Source organism: Varanus komodoensis, unplaced genomic scaffold (genome assembly GCF_004798865.1).
Source record: "Varanus komodoensis strain SLA01 unplaced genomic scaffold, ASM479886v1 scaffold3, whole genome shotgun sequence".
In the NCBI taxonomy this organism is placed as follows: domain Eukaryota; kingdom Metazoa; phylum Chordata; class Lepidosauria; order Squamata; family Varanidae; genus Varanus; species Varanus komodoensis.
Window position 1 is genome coordinate 16,522,047 of NW_025335761.1, and position 23,091 is coordinate 16,545,137.

At 42.3% G+C, this 23,091-nt stretch overlaps 1 protein-coding gene across 1 annotated transcript; it reads right to left on the minus strand.

The window, feature by feature from the left end:
* Nucleotides 1-871: 871 nt before the first annotated feature.
* LOC123026271 (synaptojanin 2 binding protein) lies at nt 872-21,925 on the minus strand. Its single transcript, XM_044435695.1, has 4 exons — nt 21,780-21,925; nt 14,584-14,720; nt 13,065-13,160; nt 872-3,400 (listed from the first exon to the last, which is right to left on the minus strand). Exons 1-4 carry the CDS (start codon nt 21,850-21,852, stop codon nt 3,260-3,262), a joined length of 447 nt encoding a protein of 148 aa, XP_044291630.1. The 5' UTR covers nt 21,853-21,925; the 3' UTR covers nt 872-3,259.
* Nucleotides 21,926-23,091: the final 1,166 nt, after the last annotated feature.

The window sequence follows — 23,091 nt, forward strand, 5'->3', positions numbered from 1 at the left end:
AGCTGGAAAGCAAGAACTGGAATGTCTCGGAATAGCCCCATCGGAGCCCAGACCCCTATCCAATTGGGAATCTTCGACCAGACTTGTAAATGGCTGTTCCGCAACAGTCCCTACTTAGCCTGACAGAGACGGAGCACTCTTGCCAGGAAGAACGGACATGTACTGCAGGATCCAGAGGCGCAAAGCTGACGGAGACTGACCCAAGAAGACTCACAGCTGTAATTGCTGCCAAAGGTGCTTCTTGCCAGGAGGGAGGTGGGCGTTGAATAGTTATGCCACCAACAAGTTTGTTTTTGAAATGTGTGGAGTTAATGGAATCCTTTGCTGTTATGAACTCATTAGGCTTCCGTGAAACCCAAACGTTCCAGTTTGAGGAACTATATAATCAGTCACTGTGAAAAACAGGTTTTGACCAGGGACTGTCTCTGTCTTTCCACCCTCTCTTCCTCTTCAACTGACATTGCAAGCAAGCAGGAGAAGGTGGGGGGATGACAAGCAGGACATATAAGGAAAGGTGGCACTACTCTAATTTGATTTTAGAAAATCTTACTGCCTTCATGCTGCAGCCTTATTGGTATGCCAAGGGAGCGAGCCCTAAGGTCTCTTAGTCACTGCAAGAGCACTGAGCACAAAGGGAGGAAGCAGGCTTGTATGAAGGCACTGGATGCTATTGGGGTATCTCCGAAAGATCCAGGGCACGTGCCCTGGGATGATACTGCACAACAGGTCTCATGTGGCCTGGCTGAAATACTTTTGCAATCATTTGTTGCAATCTGGTCACCAGAACTGCAGCTGCTATTTTAATATCTACGTTGGTTGATGAAACAGGAAAATAGTTGGCACAACAGGTTGCCAGGCTTAGCAATCCCAGTGATATAAACATAATTTAATAATGATAAGAGAATCTGATTCAAAACATTAAATACAAAGTAAAATTCAAATATCCCACATGGAGCTCACTTTCCTTACCAAAGAAGAATCCCCCAAAGTTAAGGCACTTGATATTATTGGAGCATGTCAGAAAGATCCAGGGCACATACCCTGGTGTGCCTCTCTCTACTTACATTCATGAAAACCAGCTATGCTAAGGACTGGATAAGGCGTGTCTGGAATGAACTGTACTCAAGAGGGAAAACCAAGCGAGGGCAGGGACTGTAGTGGGAAAGTGTTAATCATGATACACCCCTTGAAATAGTGTCATTAAGAGCCCCGTAAAGAAAAATGAGACCTTATGAAATTAAAGAGATTTCAGAACTCAATTTACAGACTCATTACATATATTGCATATGTGATTTTTGGTTTTTGGCATCATACAGACCTCACACATCAAAATTCCTTTTGCAAGGTACAAAAACACATTCACAAAGAGTGGAACTGATGTTATGCCAGTAAGCAAAATCGTTGAACTGAATGATGCAATCAGCATGGGAGCCTATGCTCATGAAAGTGAAGTTGTTGCAGCCTTTCTTTTTTGAATTCTGCCTTGCTGTCCTCTTACAGATTTCCACCTGTTAAAAACACTTCCTGGCTGTACAGCTCACAGACATATGGCTCACATCCACACCCAGCACTTCAGGCTCTTCAGCCAAGGGATGTGCAGCATGGACACACTTCTTTGTCGTTTGGGTACTTCGCCAATCTAAGAAAGAAGGAATTTGACTACCCAAACCAAAATGCAATTATTGGAAGGAAACACTGTTGGGTTGTACTGGGCTGACATCCTAGCAGGTATGTTCAAGATCAGCGGTCCAGTCCACCTCAGGGTTAGGGTTAGTCCATCTCAGGCAACACTGAATGTTACCTACATCTCTCCAAGATCAGCTGTCAGCTGAACACAATTCTCAATGTTACCTCTGACTTTAGAAATATAGTGGGGCAATGCATACTGCTTTCCTGCTTCCGAAAGACTTTAAGGGCACACATATACAAAGATGGATGCATAATTGTTAGTACTTTATTCTGGGAAGGAGCAGCATATGGCCCTCCAGAGGTTTTGGACTATGCTGGTAAGGGATCACTGAAGTTTTAGGCCAACATATCTGGAGGGTCACAAGGAGCCCACACCAGTTCTATCCAGCTGGTCTTCATTCAACTCAGTTCAAAGAGTTTGAATTGACTCTTTGGTCCATTCACACTTACAGGGACAATAGGAAAGCAGTACGTACTATACACCCTACTCCACACTGTGCCAGTGCATGCCACAAATTTTCAGCTGCCACCCTGGCTGCCCTGAAGGCATCAGAGTGGCAGCACAGGCATGGGTTGTACAAATGCACAACAGCTGTACCTCAAGTTAGCTTCATTTATACAATGCAGACTTGGCGCCATATCCTTCCTCCGATACATGCATTTAGTGGCAGGTGCTTTTCACAGAATCCATATCAATTTAGTCTTTCAACACGAGAGCACTGGCACACACAGACCAACCCCCTTGAAGACGGTGCATTACCCTTTATAGAGGTACCAAGGAAAACAAAAAGCCGTACCCCAGTGTAACTGCTCTCTTTCAGCAATCCGCTACTTTGCCTTGATGTTCCACACTTTTCTGAAGTGGGAACCACCTACTAGAAAGTAATCAATTAAATTGTGTATGCTTCTCAAAGAAATACCATTAAAAGACAACCCCACCCCCACCCCAGGAATAAAACAACTTTTAAGAAAAAGATATACTCATCATTTTCATTGATAGAGAGTGGCGTATCTGCAAGGACAAATGGTCAAACAAAATTTAACTTCCAAAAACAGCCACTCCTTCCCCTCTCTGTTGGAGCCAAATGCCTGCAATCCCAAGAGCCCCCCTCACTGGGCAAGGACACCTGACCGCATGCTTCAAGGCATCTCGGTCTCACCCTAATGAAAACCACAGCTATACTGGCAATTATTCCAGAAGTTGCTCCCAAGTTTCAGGAACAGCTTGACAAGTGGCAAAAGGACTGTTAGGAGAGGCCCACCATAAGATGTTCTCCTTGCAGGACAGCCAAACCCTTAAAACAATGAACAAACAAGAACACACGGGGCAAGAGGAAAATGAGAGGAGGGTCAACCAGACCTCCAGGGAGCCAATTAAGTGGGGCAGCCCAGTCCATGAGCTACCGCGTTACCTCCATGGACAGCCTCGCTAGCAGCAGCAACTTTGCATTAGGCAATGATTCTCTCCTCCCGCTCCCACTCCTGCTCCCCCAGTCCAGAATAAAATCGTTGATTTGTTCTGTTGGAAATTTCTTCATAGATTGATGGGCTTATCTAGAAGCGGTGGGGGTCACACCCGCTGCCGATACCTCAGGAAGGCCCATACTAAAGTTGCAGCGATGGCCAACCCTGGCACCAAAATCATAGCCAAGGGGATGGCTCCAGGCTCTCCGTCTCCTCGGTGGCTTGAAGGACCATTCTGGGGCGGCAGCTGTAAAATGGACAAAAAGCAATGATAGGGCTGAGTCAGAGAATCCAGCAGCAGCAATTGCTAGGAACAAATGCTTTGCAAAACAAGCATGACCAACACAGCAAGACAGGAAACAGACTGAGACTGAACCAGACAGCTGCTCCGTCTAACCCTGTACTGCTGAGCTGGACTTCCCCACTGGGGCTAGGAAAGGCTCCTGCCTGACACCCTGGAAAGCCACTGCCAGGGATGGAACCCAGAACCTTCTGCATGCAAAATATGTGCTCTGTCCGAGTCACAGCCCACCCTGTGCTTGGGTCTGATAGGAATTGCAGTCCAAGTGGAGGATGTCCAGCTGGAGAGTCTGCTCCAAGTCAAGGATGCAGAATTTAACAAAACTTAAAGCCTTGTGTACATGTTACATTTTAATGAGATTTGCTTCCAAGACCAGAGCCTGTGTGCCTACATATATCACTTGCTGGGGATCATGGACAACATACATCTGGCTTCTGGGATCCCACGAGCGGTTGCTTGGCCTCTTGTCAGCAAAATGATGGGCTAGATGGACCTTTAATCAGATCCAGTATGGGTTGTTTGTCTTTTAAAAATCTTTTAAAATAATTTTTATTTTTCCAACATATACAATTACATAGAAAAAGAATACAGAATAAAGAAAAAACTAACATAAACAAAACAGAGTAAAGTGAACAAAATAAACAAAATCTTTATATATGCTTCCTACATCATATACATTCACTTTATGCTTGCGCAAACTGTTATGTGTCTGCTGCCTCTACCATATTGCCTCTCAACTTTGCTCATCAAGCACCTTTTCAAAGAAGCCTTTCTTATACCACCCTGACCAACCTTCGTCATTGGCAATCGCACCAAAGCCTGAATACATATAAATGTTTGGGCTCAAAATCATTTAATTCTATCAATCTTTTTTCAATGTGCTGTCAGACTTTACATCAGAAGGTGCTTAGGACAAAATCCTGGGCCTCTTTATTGCTGGGAAGTTTTTTCCTTGGTAAAGACATACATGAGTCCATTTTGGTTTGGCAATCTCACATAGAAATGCCACAGCGGGGTTGTGTCAGCACAGTTTGTCAAGCCATATAAACTCAGTAGAGTATTTTGAGCATCGTTTCTCAAACAGAGTTCCCAAGCAACTGTGGGAACTCATGGCTTGTTGCTGGCTTGCCAAGGGTGGCTTGTTTTCAGAGTAGTTTCCTGTGATGTGTGAACCCAGCAAAGTGGTTTATTCATGGCTTGTTGAAAAGGACTACAGAGTCACCTGGTAAGCGTGGTGAAAAACCTGGTCACTTCTTGCAGTCTTGCTGTAATGACTCCCTAATCACAAGCAATCACACTTGTCAGTTTACACTTTAGGACCAACTTCCTAGCCAGTTACTCTTCTTTCTTCTTTTAACTTGTTTATTAATTTTAATTATTATAACATTTGAACACATGAAAAAAGGAAAAAGTATTAACAACATGGCTACACAGATTTGAATATATCACGTTTAATACATTTATATGTAAAATATAGCTTTCTTATGCAGAAATGTCAACAAAAGCAGACCAAATGTCCAAGTAAGAATCCATTCATAGGTGGTGTCTATATACTACCTGTTCAAAAGTTGAAAGCATTACAAGGTCTTCAGTCCACTGCTTTACAGGAGGTCATATGCTGTAATGTCAGTCTTTTTGTGAAAGGCCTGAGGAGAATCCATTTGCTCTGACTATGCATTAACTTCCAGGAAGCAGGTAAATAATTTAAAAGATTGTGAACAATATGAAGGGGTATTCTAAATTTATCCATGTAAACACCTCCCCAAAGGAGCAACCACTGGGTATTGCCCAAACCTAGACATAAAAGTAGCTTCAGCTGCATTAGAGTACCAACCATTAGCCAGCTTAGACAAACCCCTATTAAAGAGGCATTACGGCATCCTATTGACGAAAAGGCTTTTGTTGAGTAAGACAGAGCTTGAGACCCAGAGATGCATCAGATACAGATGCCCACTGACTATGCAAAATGAGAGAATGCATGTCCCTCTGCCATTACCACTGAAGACCCAGTATATCGACTTCATTCACCAATGATAACTATTTATAGCCACGCATTGCAGGTTGGTTTGCCTGATAAGGCTCAGTAAGTGCTCCCAGTAGTAAGGAAGATGCTGAAGCCCTACAGGCAGCTAAGTCAAACCGAGAGACTAAAAAAAGTTCCAGCTGCAAGAACTGCTATCATTCACAACAGGCAAATTGTATTTAGCATGGAAAATAATAGTTTCTTTTTATTTAACTTGTCCCTAAACTCAGCTTTAAAGATGCCCATCTATAAAACCCCAAGAGATCACATTACTCATTTTATGCAAATGAAGCTTTGAGATATGCCTCTAAGAATAAGAATTTCCAAATAAGTAAAAACTTCCAGGCCCCATGAAAACTGCCAGTCTGTTAATAAGCTACAAAATGTGGTATTTCCAATCAGCATCAATTCATATTTTGTCTAATTAATTTAAGAGTCAGACAAAGTATCAGAGGTATTCATCTCCTGGATCAAAGCTAGGACATGCGGCAGGAATTCCAAGATAAAGAAGAGAAGATCATCAGCATAAAAAATAACTTTACATTTTAAGCTATCAGCACAAAGCCATGAATGCTGCTATTCCGTGTAATGGTGCAGGGTTAATGGCACAGGTTCCAAACATAAATCAAATATCAAAAGGGAAAAAGAACAACCCTGGCTGAAATTGCCCCTAAGTTTAAAGGAAGTTGCAAAAAGATGATTGGACCCAACTCTAGCCATTGGGGTGCAGCAAAATTCTACAGAAAAAAAGCAATTTACTCAGTGTAGCATAAATAAATTTCCAACAAATTAACTGAAGACCATTTCAGCATCAACAAATAATGACAACCTGGTTTGTTCTATCAGTGTTTACTGTTGTAAGATTAATGTCAAATCTAAATTATCAGCCCTGTCTATGTTTAATAAAGCCCACTTTATCTACTCAAACCATCTATCAACCAAAATAATAGTTAATATTTCAAAATAATTTTAATAAGTAAGATGGGAAACATTTTAGTATAATAAATATGATCCTTGCCAGGTTATGAAGCACAGTGGGAAACATCATTTAACAAAAAAGAGTCTGATTTAAAGATATAATTGGAAAAATAATGAAGTTTTGGAACTAACAGTTGGAAAATATTTTATACCATTCAAGTGGCAACTCATCTAGACCAGATGATTGCCTGGTATTTGAATGCCTAATGGCTTTGTAATTTCCTCAACACACAAAGGCACTGAAAGAAATTGCTATTGCGAAGAATCTTGACAGGAAGGATCAACATGAGAAGGGATCCAAGTCCTGTTCCAATAGTTCACTCCATGCACTACACAAGCCAGAACAGAACTTTAAAAATGGTAACTTTATGTTTGTGGGATGGGTGTATATAGTATTAGTCTAATCTCTAATAGCTAAAAGGAAATTCCTGTTGTTGTCATTTAAGATGATATGTCAATATCCTGCCCAGACAGCCGCTATTTTCCCAGTATGCCTGTCATAAACAGCTTAGCACAAGTTCCATCTGCTGTGGCAGAATATTATTCAGCTCATACTTATTGTTCTGTAAATCCTGATTAAATTATGAAGTTGGGCAAGTGGTAATAAGTTCTAACTTGCTGTTAAGACAGAAGTGTTACATTGTTTTGATGTTTTTCTTATGAGATGTATAGGCAATACTTCCTCATGCAAAAACTTGCTATACCTCCTACTAAATGGCACAAGAGCCAACTTTACCCTTAATTTTACCCCGCATCATTACTTTGAAAATACTTGAATAAATCAGCAGAAATCTGTGATTTAATCATATCATCAAAAGGAAGAGAAATGTTAAAAATGCCAATGGAATCTGGGCAAATCTGAAAACTCCAAATGCAAGAAAACTAGGCCATTGATTGACTTTAAGGGCTTTTGATTCAAAAACATTCAGAAACGAACAAAACCACTTAACTACAAATATAATGACAGAATAAGGATGCAAATTATCAATAAGGAAGTGAAGCAATGCTTGCACAAAGCTCTTCAGATCACAGGGCTTTCTTGAATGATGGACATCACTCCAGAGGGACTGAGTTGCCTGGACCCAAGCAGAAAGCCCACTCTGCCTATGCTATCAATTCCACAGAAGCCCCCCTGCCTTCTAGAAAGCACTCAGTGTGATCAGCCTGGCTATGGAGGAAGCAAGGAGGTGGAGAGGACCCAGCTATCCTAGCAAACTCTCATCTAATGAACGTTGCCTAGATGGTCTGGTGCCTGTTATCTATGGAGGTCCTTGCCAGGTAGCAGGGCTTTCCTAGGGATACGGGCCAGAAAGCTCTCTAGGCTAATACTTCACATTTCGAGGGTTAAACCGGACATTGTGAACAGATCATACTAACTACCGGTTGCAATTTTTCTGGTCCATCCCAAGAAAGGCATGGAATGAAAACACCAGCAGATAAATCTTACAAGCATGTATTTGATGTAACAAAGATGTAGAAACCAAAAAACTAATCTAACTGAAAGCAGCTATGATGGTGAAACAAAAGGAGCACTCTCTCTAATGAGGAAGAAAGACATCACCAAGCACCGATCTAACCATGCTCAGCCACAAAGGCCTGAAGCGTAGATCTCACCACACACTGCTGCTTCGGAGTTGCGCACTCACTTCTAGTCACGGGACTATAATCTCACTGGAGTCCCTGCCCAGAATCATATACAATAAGCAGTATCAACCAATTCATTAAACTGGCTTATGCAAGGAATAACAGAAAGTCAATATTAAACCTATTCAAATCAATCTTGGCAATTACCTTATCAATACATTTCCCAACTAAAATTAAAAAGTGATCATCAGAATAAAGGACCACCAGTTGATCGGAAAAGTCACTTATGAATTAAAAGAGCAACTCCTTTAAACTACACAGGAGTTTCTATTACACAGACCTCTCCAACTCAATACCAACCCAAAGCATAGTCTTATGATGTGATTGAATTATTTTCTTGTAAAAAGGCCTCATCAGCATTAAGTGCTGTTAACTTAGTGAGAACTCTCTTCGGCTTAAATTCTGCAATCCTGTAATATTTTAGGAAAGCCCATTAAATGTAGAAAGAAAAAAAAGGAAAAGAAACATGTTGCTCTCCCACCCCACACAAATTATTCCAATTTTGCAAAATCTACCTACTTTTAAATAGCACAATGTATAACTCATAGAATATACTTAATTCCATTTTTTTCAAAAAATAATTATTTATGATGCTGCAACTTTCCAAAACACTAAAATAAAAAAATCCTGAATCAGAAATGAAAGCCTAACCAAACCAAGCGTCTCTTGTACTACTACTGTCTTCTATTACAAAAGATCCCCAAATATAATAAAACAGTGCAAAAACTAAACAAATAAACAAAAAGAAACAAACAAAATCTGGCTTCCAGTAAAAGGGCGACAAAACTCCTGCTATCAATGCCTTCTTGGCAATTATTAAATAAATATATTAATCTGAAAATAAATGAACATTTTAGAAGTTATTTCAACCTGTAAGCATTTATAGTATTAAGTATATCTAAGAAATAAATGGGAAAAAATAGCAAAGAGAAGAGGTGGGGAATCTTTGAACAGATAATACATGTGTATTATCTGTTCAAAGTATATCTAAGTATATCTATTATATGAAAGTATATCTTATCTCTATTAAGTGTATCTAAATAAATGGGAAAAATAGCGAAGAGGAAAAAAGAGGCCAAAACAAATATGGCCATATGCCTGCAGCTTTATCTACTTGGACTGTAAAAACCTCAGCTGTCAGCCTAGGGTCAATTTGCCAAAGGTTGAATTCAACTGTAAAAGGGTGACTAAAGGGCCAGCTGAAGAATCCAAGAGGCAGCTGACCGTCTGTGACGAATGACTGGAAATTTCTTTGATTTAACTGAGACAGGCAACACAATGGCTGCAGAACGAAGAATATCCTAACACAATCCCAGATCTCTGGCCACAGATCTGGCCTTAGTAAAATGTCTTCTTCAGTCAGAAACCTCCTTGGTGCATGGGAATGAAGCATGCCTTCATTATTTCTAGAAGCTAAGTGCAGTTCTCCCCTTTGCCTTGGTGCACAAAGTGGATACTCTTTAGCTGAAGAGCAGAGAAGCTGAACAAGAATTCGGAACCCGTGCACAGAGCCAGAAACAAGAGAGTCTCGTTCACTATCAGGCTGAAAAGCTGTTAGCAGGGCGAATAACCCAAATGAGAACATTTCCATAGAATCTGCTAAATGAATCTGCATAGGCTGTTCCTGACGCCCACAGACAACAAATTAGGTTTCTGAGAAAGCTTCTAGAAGAGAAACAGAGATACATTCTGTGAGAAGCAGCCACTGCTGTCTTGTGAGCTCCTCTAGCATATTACCTTTTCATTCCATTAGTCTAAAATGCACATGAGCAGAACTTATGGATGCCTTGAGAGTTTTAATAGAATCCTGGATCAACTGCAGTTGCTCAAGCTAATATTTTCAGCAGGGCAACAACGTGTCCCCTGATCAGAATCTGCTTTAGAAAGCTTAGGCAAAGGAGCCTTGCAGGGGAGCTGGTAGAAATCCTGATCCTTTTTTGTTTCCTGTGCAGCCAGAATGAACCTTCTCCACTAAGCACAGCGAACAGGTACACAGAAACAAAACCGGAGCAAGGCTAAAAGCAAAATATCATGACAACACAATGATTTTAAGCAGTAATTCGGATTTTACAAGTTGAAAACTGGAGGCAGCACAGGCTGCTTTTTTCACATTCAGGAAAATTTGCATTGATTTTTTCCCACTTTCAGAGTGGTGCTGTCACATGCAGGCAAGCTGTCTCTGACTTAGGGTGCTCTATGAATGAATGCCCACCAAGATATCCTGTCCTTTACAGCCCTGCTCGGCTCCTGTAAACACAATCCTGGGGCTTTCTTTTTAGAACTGTCGTTGTTGTTGTTGTTGTTAGTCGCGAAGTCGTGTCCGACCCATCATGACCCCATAGACAACATTCCTCCATGCCCTCCTGTCCTCCACCATCCCCCGGAGTCCACTTAAGCTCACACCGACTGCTTCAGTGACTCCATCTAGCCACCTCATCCTCTGCCGTCCCTTCTTCTTTTGCCATCTATTGTTCCCTGCATTAGGCTCTTCTCCAGGGAGTCCTTCCTGCTCATTAGGTGGCCAAAGTATTTGAGTTTCATCTTCAGGATCTGGCCTTCTAAAGAGCAGTCAGGGCTGATCCCCTCTAGGACTGACTGGTTTGATCGCCTTGCAGTCCAAGGGACTTGCAGGAGTCTCCTCCAGCACCACAATTCAAAGGCCTCAATCCTTTGGCGCTCAGACTTCCTTCCAGCTTTCACAGCCATACATTGCAACTGGGAAAACCATAGCCTTGACTATACGCACTTTTGTTGGCAGGATGATGTCTCTGCTTTTTAGTATGCGGTCTAGATTTGCCATAGCTTTCCTGCCCAGGAGCAAGAGTCTTTGAATTTCTTGGCTGCAGTCCCCATCTGTGGTGATCTTGGAGCCCAGGAAAATAAAATCTGTCACTACCTCCATTTCTTCCCCATCTATTTGCCAGGAATTGAGAGGACCGGATGCCATGATCTTAGTTTTCTTAATGTTGAGTTTCAAGCCAACTTTTGCACTCTCCTCCTTCACCTGCATCAAGAGGCTCTTTAGTTTCTCTTCACTTTCTGCCATGAGAGTGGTATCATCTGCATATCTGAGGTTGTTATTTCTTCCAGCAATCTTAATTCCAACTGGTGATTCATCTAGCTCCGCCATTCTCATGATGTGCTCTGCATATAAGTTAAATAGGCAGGGCGACAGTATACAGCCTTGCCAAACTCCTTTCTCAATTTTGAACCAATCAGTGGTTCCGTGTCCAGTTCTCACTGTTGCTTCTTGACCCGCATATAGGTTTCACAAGAGACAAAGAAGATGGTCTGGTACTCCCATCTCTTTAAGGGCTTGCCACAATTTGTTGTGATCCACACAATCAAAGGCTTTAGCATAGTCAATGATTTTTAGAACTAATCCATATCATATTTGATCTTTTTCCTATTCTGCCTTTGACTTTTTCTAGATTTACTGCCTTTTCATTACATGCTTCAAGTTCTGGCTTGATTTGATCCGTGACCCACTTGTTCATCTTTCTGATGATCCAGGGTATTTGCAAAGTTCTCCTCCAGCACCATGCTCCAAATGCATCCATTTTCTTCACTGTCCAGATGCCAAACCCATACAATAGAATAGTGTGCATGATCCTGACCTCGGTCTCTAGTGAGATGTCCTTACACAAATTTTATCCCATGTTCCTTTGAATTATCTACACATTTATTAGAATGTTACTTCAGATCAGTGTAACTGGATTTTGCATGCCACCTGAACAGCTAAAGGACCAATATCACAACCCTGGAAGGATAAATGGCCACCTTGGGTGGAAAATTTATGAAGGTTTCAGTTTTGGATGTGCGGGGGAGGTTAAATATATGGCAATTTGGAGTGCCTTTGTTAAAGTCTATGTATAATTATTGTTAGTAATGGTAATGTGACAATGGAACCGATTCCTTAGGGAGGTTGTGGGCTTTCCCATGCTAAAGATCTCAAGATGCAACTGAACAGCCATCTGAGAGGGATGATTTAAGTTGGAATCCTGCACTGCGCAGGGGGTTAAACCCAATGGCCTTCTGGCCCCATCCAGCCCTACTATTCTATGATCTTCCCAGTTCTTTCACTGCTGCCCTTTACAAGTCCCATTCTTCTTTGAATTTCTTGGCTGCTGTCTCCTTTGAAAGGATGACTGAGCCAAAGTATGCAAAATATTTCACAATTTCAATTTCCTCATTGTTGACAGTCAAGTTGTGTAACTCTACTGTAGTTGTGATTTTTGTTTTCTTAATGTTCAGCTGCAGTCCTGCTTTTGCACTTTTTCTTTCACTTTCAACAGGTGTTGTTTCAATTCACTGCAGGTCTCTGTCCATAATATGGTATCTCTCATATGTGTGTGTGTGTGTGTGTGTGTGTGTGTGTTAAATTATTGATGTATCTTGCAATTTTCACTCCTTCCTCTGATCCTTATCCAGTTTTCCTTAAGGTGTTTTCTGTGTACAGGCCAAACAAATAGGTAGATAAAATACAGCCTTGTCTGATGCCTTTGCCTGTAAGAAACGATTCCTTTTCTCTGTATTCTGCCCAAACTGAAGCTTATGTAATTACTGTGAATTTGTACAAATCTCCTTGAAGGCAAACAAAAAGTTAAAGTTGTGAAATCTCTACAAACATGATCCAAAAAAATCTACAAAAAAGGATATTCCATTAAGGTGCATATTTGTGATCACTGGCAGAGTATCGGGGTAGGCTTCTAATGTTCTACTTTCACAGCACAAGTCATGGGAAACTGAAGAGCACCTGATCATTCACTAGGAATAATGTAGGTTAGCGACTGAACAACCAACCCACTGTGGCTTATTTTCAGTATGATCTATTCACTGGCCTCTTGCTTCTTCCCACCACTTGATAAAGCTCATCATCTACATGAATTGTCCTAGAAGCAAAATGTTGAAGGATATGTCCATTCAAATGACAATGACAGGGCCTCAAGAACAGAGAATACACACCCTGTGTTGAACCCTAAGCGATACTTTTTCACCTGCAGACCTGAACAGTTCCACAACATGTTGATGCAGCATGTTCTTCAGCTCCTTGCCATTAACCTGAGAAAAACAAAAATGTGAAGGACCATTTAAGGATAACAATGTTAGGGACAAGCAGACAAACCAGCTCAATAAGATAGCCAGGTGCATAGAGTTGCCCATGTCCACACAGCTGGACAGATATTGAGTGGTATTTATCCTTCAACAGGACAGACACCACTGGCAGAATGGATTACCCCTGCTTGTTGCAGTTTTTTAAAATTTATTACTTCTATTTGTTTGCCACCACAATAGCTCATAGTTGAGCTCCCCGAGCAGCTCACAATGATTAAAACACTGTAAATTCTAACAACCAATAGTACTAAAAACAATCCCAAACATCATTAATGCAAAGCATAACCAAACCAATTATGATCATTACATAAAAACCTTAAATTGAACCATTTAAATACATACGAGAAACTAAAATAAAACCATAAGCCAGGGTCAAGTTAAAATCAACATTCATTAAAATCAACTGTTAAAATAGCCAAAAAAGAGAAATGTCTTGGCCTGGCACCAAAATGATTAATAGTCATGGTGCCAGGCATACTGGTCTAGGGAGCCTATTCCAAAGTTCTCCCAAATCTTATTACTGCACATGGAAAACTACAGGGGAGAAGCAATCCTAACAGAGGTATCTTCCCAATAGCCTGTCCTATGATTGTGTGCATGGATGCAAGTATGAATGTACCAGCAGGTACCACAAACATCACACACAACCCACGGGACTGAAAAGGTTGTATACCCCTTGTATGTTCAGCTCTACCTCTGATCTTTCCAGACAAGCCCATAAGACCTTTCTTTTTATATCCGTGTATACCATGGAACTGGGGGAAACTGTGGGTCCTCAAAGTGCATTTTGCACTGTGTATGCCCAGAGACAGATAATGTGTGGCCTTTTCAGGGAAGAGGAGATTACACTTACAAGTTTTTATGTGCAAGTCAATCATTACTGTGACATGATGTTCAATGCTTTAAGCTTAAACTGGAAAAGGAAGACCTGCTACATATTGGTGAGGATTTTTCCCCTTGCAGAGGGAAACTGCCCAAGTCTCTAAAAGATTAGGAGTGTACCATAAACTCATCAGTGAAATTTATTCCTTCATTCCAGCAACAAGTCAGAGGCAGGGTGGATTTAGCCATGCCTTTGAACCACCTGCTTCAGAAAAAGGCAAGACATTTGCATTTCTCATAAAATAAACTCACACTGAGGATGAGGCAAATCCACAGCAGAGATTGGTGTAAAGCGAACAAATCTTTAAAACCAAACAAAAGAAAACAAAACACCGCTAGCTGGACTTGTGTTTCCAAAAACATGCAAGTGCTGCGGTCTGCAAGATGTCTTGTGGAGTAAAATCTAATTTTGAAGGACCTACAATAAGTTTCTGAACCTCATTTGTCAGCCCCAAATAATTTGAGCACAAGAACTTTAACTATATACCATTAAAATTTTGTCTCCCTCCTGCAGGCGTCCATCAAGTGCAGCGGCTCCATTTTCTTTGATCCGACTAACATAGATGCCAGTGTCATCTGAGATGTACTGCTGGTCAATTCCACCAACTATGTTAAACCCCAGACCTAAGAACAAAAAACAAGATAAAGAGACATCAGAACCTCCAAGACTAAAAGTAAACCAGGAACTCATAAATACCTGATGGACGCCATTCCCTTCTACATCCATAAAACTCAAGAGGCTAAAGTAATTGCTAGTTTAATTAGATGGTTGGCAAGCGTGTGTTTTGAAAAACTAAGAGGGATGGGAAAGGGGCTTGTCACTAGGATCAAGACATGTGAGGAGGGGAGTCTAACACTTACCTGTTGAGCTGCAATCCCAATGAACATCTATCATTATCATTATGTAGCATTTGCATCCTGCCTTTCTTCCTCTTGTGAAGAGCCTAAGGCAGCTGATAAGCATCTCCTTGCCATTTCATCCTCCCAGACAATCCTGTGAGGTAGGCTAGGCTGAGAGCCTGGGGCTGGCCTAAAGTCACTAGGTGGGCTTCATGACTGAGTGGGGACTAGGATCCAGATCTCCTGAATCCCAGCCAAGCACACTTGCCGTGGAGCCATATAGAAATGAAATTAATACTACATTGCACAGGAATCTGGTAATTAGTATTAAGAAAAAAGGGACAAGGGTCAGGGGGAGCATTTTTCCTAGTATTCATGCCTTCAGAAAGCAATCCAATCCAATCCTAAGCAGCAGCACTAGCTTATTATCTCACCCCCCAAATGTTCACCTTACCAGCTTTATGTCTGTCTGTCTGTCTCCCTCTCCCTCTCCCTCTCTCTCTATTTATTTAGGAGACTTCTATGCCACCCCATTCGCGGAAGCCTCGGGGTGGCTCACATCCATAAATAAACTTCCATAGAATAATATAAATTAACAGTATAAATTAAGTCGCCCTGGTCAAAGAATAAAATGAATAAATACTATTAACAATTAAAATGACATTTGAATAAAAAGGTCTTTGCCTTTTTAATAAAGCACTGTAAAGCACTGTAATACACTAGCTGATCAGTATTGACTTTTATAGGTTGAGAAGCTGAGCTATAAAAGATTGACTTGGAATTTATACAGAATTAGGAATTCCCATGGCTGGCCATTCCCCCTTCAGTGAAATCTAGGAGCAAGTTGCTTTCTGTACTAACCAGAGTCTGGCAGGCCATTTATTTTCTGTAGTAAGTTATCCATTTCAGGAATATGTATTCAGTTCTGCAAATAAAACCTGCTCTGTTTACATATTTGCACTCCCTTCCAGGAGAGTGGAAACCTTTGGGCAGCACACTGTGCAGTGGCACCCATGGAAGCCACGACGGATCATATCACAAAAGCACACAAAGACATACAGAGTGAAGAGACCACAGTTGATGACCACTGCAGCCTGTCACAGGCCTAGCTTTGAACATATTATCATTAGCTTGCAGGTCAGAAACTTGGTTTTCTTTTTGACCAGCTGAGATTTGAGGCAGTTTAAGGAACAATAGTGGCTCTAAACTCTCTTCTAGAGATGTGGAACTGCAAAAGATAAACACCACTGGGTATTGGAGTCTCATTGCAATCACAAAGTAAATCTACTTCAAATTAGAAACAAGCATTCAAGACTGTGAAAATACTTGTCTGATCCAACAAACACAACATAGCTTTGTGCTTTAGGTTCACAATTCTTTAGAAGAAAAGAGAAATCAGATCTGAAACCTGACAGTCAACAGCCATATGGAAACTGTATTCAGAATTTATGTTTTTTCATATGTTGCTGTTTCAAAAAGTTTGGTCTAAAATACTGATAGAGCATTCTATGTCCTTGAACCAATACCTATCACTCTTGGGCCCCACACAGGTTATAATCTCCTTTGAATCCACTTTAATTAGCTGAGTTTACTAAAACTATCCTGCTCAAGGTCTGCCACCAGTATGTATAAATTAGGTGCTACAAGAGGGCTCAACAAATTAAAATTGAGAACACCACAAGAAAAATAGAAAAATCATGACCTCACATAGATACCTGCAGCAAGTGGTAAAATAGAAAATCTCGAATGCAGAAGAGTGTTTTCTCCTGTTAACTGACCCTATTTTCACAAAAATAGTATTTCCAAAACCAAATACAAGCTGCCCACACCTACTTGCCAAGGTACCAAAATACAGCAAACCAAATTATGGCACCTTAAAGACTAACACATTATTCTCGCATGAGTTTACATAGACACTGTCCACTTCACCAGATGTGTGAACTGCTAACCTTAACTTGGCAGGTGTAGGACACAACTTAGACGTTGTCGGAGAGTCCATAGGATTATTTGGAGTTCCAGGTATGAAATTTTGCAAACTTGGAGCTGGGACTCCAGAGGCTTTCCCCCCGCTCCCATAGTCAGCAGGGAAAGAACCACACCAGCACCCCTTCCTAGCCCGGTCGGCCTCAGCTGGGATCGGAGAGGGCAAAAAGGATCCTTCCAGGGGGTGGAGAGGAGAAGATTGCTGTCAGCACTCCAGTCTCCTTACTTCCCTGGCACTTGAGATGGCTAAGAAAAGCCAGCTAGACAAAACGCAGGGCACAAGCCAGCAGAGACGGCCACAACTGCACTTTGCTCCATGCTCAGGAACACAAGACACATGCACCTCTGAGTTCAAGGGTTGGGGCAAGCAGGAGTGCACAGCACCAGGCTGTGCCCTTATGTATCCGTGCAAGGAAGGGATATAACTCACCCAGTCAGGGGGAACTGAAATGTAAAGAATTACCGACAGTGCTATTTTCTTTTACCTTTTAGATTAAGGTAATTATCTTGTCTATACCTTTTTTTTTTTTGCATTTTAATTTCCTCTGACTAGCTCAGTTGTACCAGCATCACCCCTTTGCATGTGCAACAGAAGGGCACAATTTGAAGTGAACTGTTCAGACTCACAGAATAATAGAGCTAAAAGGGATCAACATGTCCAGCCTGGTGCACCTGACAAAGTAGCCAGTGTCTATAAAAACATATGGCAGGATTTTTTTGGTTAGTCTTTATTATACTGTAAGATTCTGCCGTTTCCATTGCCACAGTCTAACATGGCTGCTGCTCTGGAAATTGTGCTAAAATGGAAGAAATATTTCCTGTTTTCAGGATAGCTAAAATAAACAGAAATGATGCTTTAAATTTGTCACTAGATGTCACTAGCAAGAACTACAGACCCTTTTTATTTTCCCATTCTTTCAGATGCTTGTTCGTGCTTTATATCCCTGTCATTTGCGGTTTAGTGGTGACTGCAATGTGAATTTTGAATGTTATTTTTTCAGGTTTATTAGCCACCCTGGAAATACAACCATTAAAGGGTGGGAAATATATGCATTCCATCAATACATTAAACGTAACAACTACTGCCACAAATACAATTTAAAGATTTTTCTCTAATACAGAACAAACTCTTATTACACTGAATTTATATCCAGCCTTGTTTCTTCTTGTGAGGAATCAAAGGTGGCTTCCCTAGCCCCCTCCACTCCATTGTACCCCCACAACAACAATCAGCCTATGAGGTAGTTAGGCTGAGAGTGAGTTACTGGCACAAGTCAGCCAGGACCTTCATGGACCTCCCAGGTCCCAGCCCAATACTCTGACCACCACACCAGCTCTAATGCTGATAGCAAGATTACCAAGCCCGGGACAGAAAGCCAGTGAAAAAGCTCAATCCGAAAGCAATCAAAGTACTCCAAAGTCACAAAAAGTGGCCTACATTGCTTGCTCCTTGGGCTCCAATGGAGGCTTGGTAAATTGGGTTAAGAATAGTTGTCCTTCATTTAAGGGAAAGCCTGAACTGCACCCAGGATGACATGACACTAAAAACCATTCTTCCCAGCTGTCCCCCAGGCTCACTCCTCTACCCTATAGCAAGGCTGACACATTTAGAAGCACAATATTCTAAAGAGCACAAAGGAACTTGCAATGAAGTACACTGCTCTACCAGCTTAATGTCACTTGCACCTTGAGACTCAAAATACCGTGTTCAAAATTTGCAGCTACCTGAAACAGCATTCTTTTTATTCTGAACATCATATAGAATCCTTAAACCTAAAATATTAGACATGTGCTTTCTTTAAAACGCACACAGTGGCATTGGCATCACAGGGCATCTTGTCCGCTACATGAGACACCCCCTCCCGCAACACACACCCTTCATCTCAAGTGCCTCAGCACACAGGGATACCAGGCAATTCCTGAAGCACTGCAAAATTAGGCCTTCTGTTCTCTTGGGGTGCTAGGATTTGTTTGTGGCATATACACCACCTCTTTTCCCCAGAAGCTCAGAAAATTGCAGGCAGGAGTTGTACTATTTTATCTTAAGAATCACAGAATCATTTTAGAACTGGAAGGGGCCAGGGGGGCATTGGGTCCAACCCCCTGCTCAGTGCAGGAGACCAAATTAAACCATCCCTCTCAGATGGCTGTTGAGCTGCATCTTGAATGCCTCCAATGTTACCTGAAGGAGCGCTTACATCCTTATATGCCCAGCCGCCCCCTGAGATCGGCGGGAGAGGCCCTTCTCCGGGAGCCCTCCATGGAAGAAGTTAGGAGGGTGGTTACTCGGAGGAGGGCTTTCTCAGCGGTGGCGCCTAAGTTATGGAATGCGCTCCCCAGAGAGGTCCGCCTGGCGCCGTCGTTATTTGTTTTTCGGCGCCAGGCAAAGACCTTTTTATTTAAGCAGTATTTTAAATGTTAATATTATTGAATTTTATTTGGCCAGGGCGGCTTGTTTTATAGTGTATATTTGTATTTTATTGTATATATTTTAAAATGTTATTTTAAATTTTTTGTTGTAAGCCGCCCCGAGGCTTCGGCGAATGGGGCGGCATAAAAATGTTTTAATAAATAAATAAATAAATAAATGTGGGAGAGTCCACAACCCCGCTAGCTCATTGGTTCCATGGTTGTACTGCTCTAACATTTAGGAAATTTTCCTAATATCTTGTTGGAATCTGGTTTCCTGTAACTTAAGTCTGTTATTCCATGTCTGTACTCTGGGATTATCGAGAAGAGAGCCTGTCCTTCCTCTTTGTGACAGACTTTCAATTACTTGTAGAGTGCTATCATTTCTCCCCACAGTCTTCTCTCCTTGAGGCTAAACAAGCCGTTTTTTCCATCTCTTTTTGTAGGGCCTTGTTTCCAGTCCCTGGATCATCTTTGTTGCCCTCCTCTGAACCCTTTCTAGCTTGTCTGCATCTTTCTTAAACTGTGGTGCCCAGAACTGGACACAGTACTCCAGAAGAGGCTTAACCAGTGCTGCATAAAGAAGAATGTGTATTTCATAGGCTTTGAAGTGATAGTTCTATTAATGCAGCCTAAAATAACATCTGCCCTTTTTGCAGTCACATCACATTGTTGCCTCATTATATAGCTTGTGATTTACAATTCCAAGATCATTTGCAGAATTGCTGCGTCAAGTATTCCCTGTTTTATAATGACACACATGCTTTCTTTTTCCTAGGTGCCGAACTTGGCATTTGTCCCTACTGACTTTCATTCTGTTGTTTCCAGCTGAAAGTTCCAACCTATCAGGATCACCTTTGATCATCTTTCTGTCTTCCAGGGTATAAGCTATCCCGCCAGCTTTGTGTCATCTACAAATCTGATAAGCATTCCCCGCACTTTCTCACCGAAATCATTAATAAAAATGTTGAAGAGCACTTGGCCCAGGACTGAAAACTGTGGCACCCCACTTGTTACCTCTCCCCAGTTTGAAAAGGAGCCATTGCTGAGCACTCTTTGAATCCAATTCTGTAGCCATCTGTGGATCCACCTGATAATTGTTCTATCTGGCCCACTTTTTGCTAGTTTGCTAATCAGGATATAATGGACCACTTTGTCAAAAGCTTTGCTAAAGTCAAAATAGATTATGTTCACAGCATTCCCACAGTCTATTGGGTGGTTGCCCAATCAAAAAAGTGAAATCGGATTAGTTTGGCAGGATTTGTTCTTGAGAAATCTATGTTGGCTTCTACTAATCACTCCATTGTTTTCAAGCATTCTGCAGACTGACTGCTTTATAATCTGCTCCAAAATTTTCCCAAGGATTGATGTCAGACTAACTGTAGTTCCCAAGTTCTTCTTTTTTCCCTTTCTTGAAGATGGGGACATTAGCCTTTCTCCAGTCATCTGGCATATTCCCTGTCCTCCATGATTTCTCAGAGATAATAGACAGTGGTTCTGAGAGTTTTTCCACCAGTTTGTTTAAGGCTCTAGGATGGAGTTCACTGGGCCCTGAGGATTGGAACTCGTTCAACCCAATTAGATGATTCTTGACCGTTTGCATATCGATTTTGAGCTGCTATCCTGCTCCTTCAGCTTGTACTTTCTTTCAGCATTTTACAAGATCAGTCAGGCCAGCTAAGGAGTAAACCAAAAATCTGTACCCAGCACATCTGTCTGTTCACAGGTCCAATACAAAGCTCAGGTACTCGCCCTGTGTGGTGGGAAGACAGACCCGGCTCCCTATTTAATATACACCACCCAAAGGCCCTTGGGGAGTGGCAGGGGGGTATTCACACAGTCCTGAGAAATGAGCCTCGGATATTAAAGGAAACATCGTCCATGCCAATCGTCTTTACTGCGTTCTTTTTGGAGGGCACATAGCACGATACATTTCGCGCAGGCACGGTCCGTCTTTGACTTGGTACCGGCAGCGGAGATTCTCTACTGAGACGGCTCCCTTGCTCAGCGAGGAGAACGTCTGCTTCTCCTCTTTTAAAGCGCTGGCCAATCCTACGTAGCAACTTAAAACGAGCTGCTTTTCCAAGCACAGGGCAAACCAGAGTGCAAGGCGACACGAGTCCCTCCCCCACTCTCCTTCAGCTGCACGAGGGAGGGAGATGCTATTCCCACGGATGCTATTATTACGACGACGACGACTAGCGACGGTATTTTAGCAGAGCACTGCTCTTTCCCACACGATGAAGGTTATTTTCAAGTGGCTTGCAGAGCGAAGCAAGGAGCAAAACTGTAACAGGCCTCAGCATGGCGCATTCCTGCTAGCTCAGGAGCCACGCCGAAGTAGATCGATGGCCAGAGAAGTTCAAGAATGGCCGCAGCAGCAGATCAGACCTCTCAGTGCGCCGAAGGCAGCCGCTGCCCCCCACCCCCCGCCGTGCTTTGCCTTTGTACCTGAAGGTCCTCTGGTGAGATTGATCACTTCCTCGGAGAGGAGGTAGTCCACGCCGCCGTTCATGCTGCGCATTCCTGCGAGGCCCTGCCTCCGCGCCCCACGGACAGTCCCCCAAACTCGCGCGCTCCCGCCCACTCTTGAAGGTGAAACACTCCAGGCCAAGCGCGGCGAACGGCGCTACTTTCAGTTTCATCAGCATCACGACCGGAAGACAGGCGGCGGCCGCTAAGAATCCTGGGATGCGTAGTTCTTCTGAGGTTTGCACCGCTTGGACCGTTCCCTTCTTTCGGGCGCCTCCTCTCGTTTGTTGATGCTTACCTTCTTAGAGAGAGTGACGGAGAAGGGAAGGGTGCTAGCGAGCTTCACTTCAGGCAAGTAATAATGGGATCAATCTGCCAGGGTTCAGCCCATATTTTGTGCTTCCTTTTCTTTTCTTTTTTTTTAAGCATTTCCGGCAACAGCTGTTCTCAAACTGGGCCCTCCAGGTGTGTTGGAGAACAAGTCCCTAGCCCCAGCTAGCATGAGTAGGAGAAGGCTGCCCTAGGGTACGGGGGGGGGGGGGGAGGAGTACGATTCACTCTATTTCTCCTATTTGGTATGATCCCACAGTTTCCAAAAATGAAGTACTCCTGACGTGTGCTAACTTTGAAATAATTAGGTTGTGTCTGCAGAATATTTAATATGCATTAGTTGAACATGCACAGTCCACCCCTAAGTACTGAGAGTGAGGGTGCCATATTGTTCAAAGTGTTGGGCTAATTCAGCTTCGTGGAGATGGTTTAATTCCTCATTTATCCATGCAGTTCACTGAGCAAGTCTTTCAACCTAGGCACTCTTTGAGACTCCTTGTGAGTTGCTAAGGAAAAGGAGGGCAAGCAGGTTGTAACATCGTCGTTGAGGTCGTCATCATCAAAGCAGAATGAAACGTTGCAGTGTGTAATATTTTTGATGACTATTCCATCTACCAGTGGGCCATGTCTTCTTTTACCATACATTAGTCTCTTTCCAACCTGTTTTTCCTTTCTTCTGCCTTCCAGCGTACAAGAGCCACTTTGTTTTATGGACTGAGTTTTCACTTCGGTTCCCCCACCTTACCAAAGGTCTTTCTTTTGCAAACTGCGCTGTTTCTCAAACACACTGATAATTCCCTTTTGTTTCCCAGTCACCAAGTTTTGCCTACATAACCATGACTGAGTTTGCTGTAAATATATATAGATGTGGGACCTACAACAAAATGTTGCAGCATGGAGAAACAGAGTTTCAGCTAACAAGATGTACTTTCTAGGATGTCCCATTCTACCCCACCCTGCA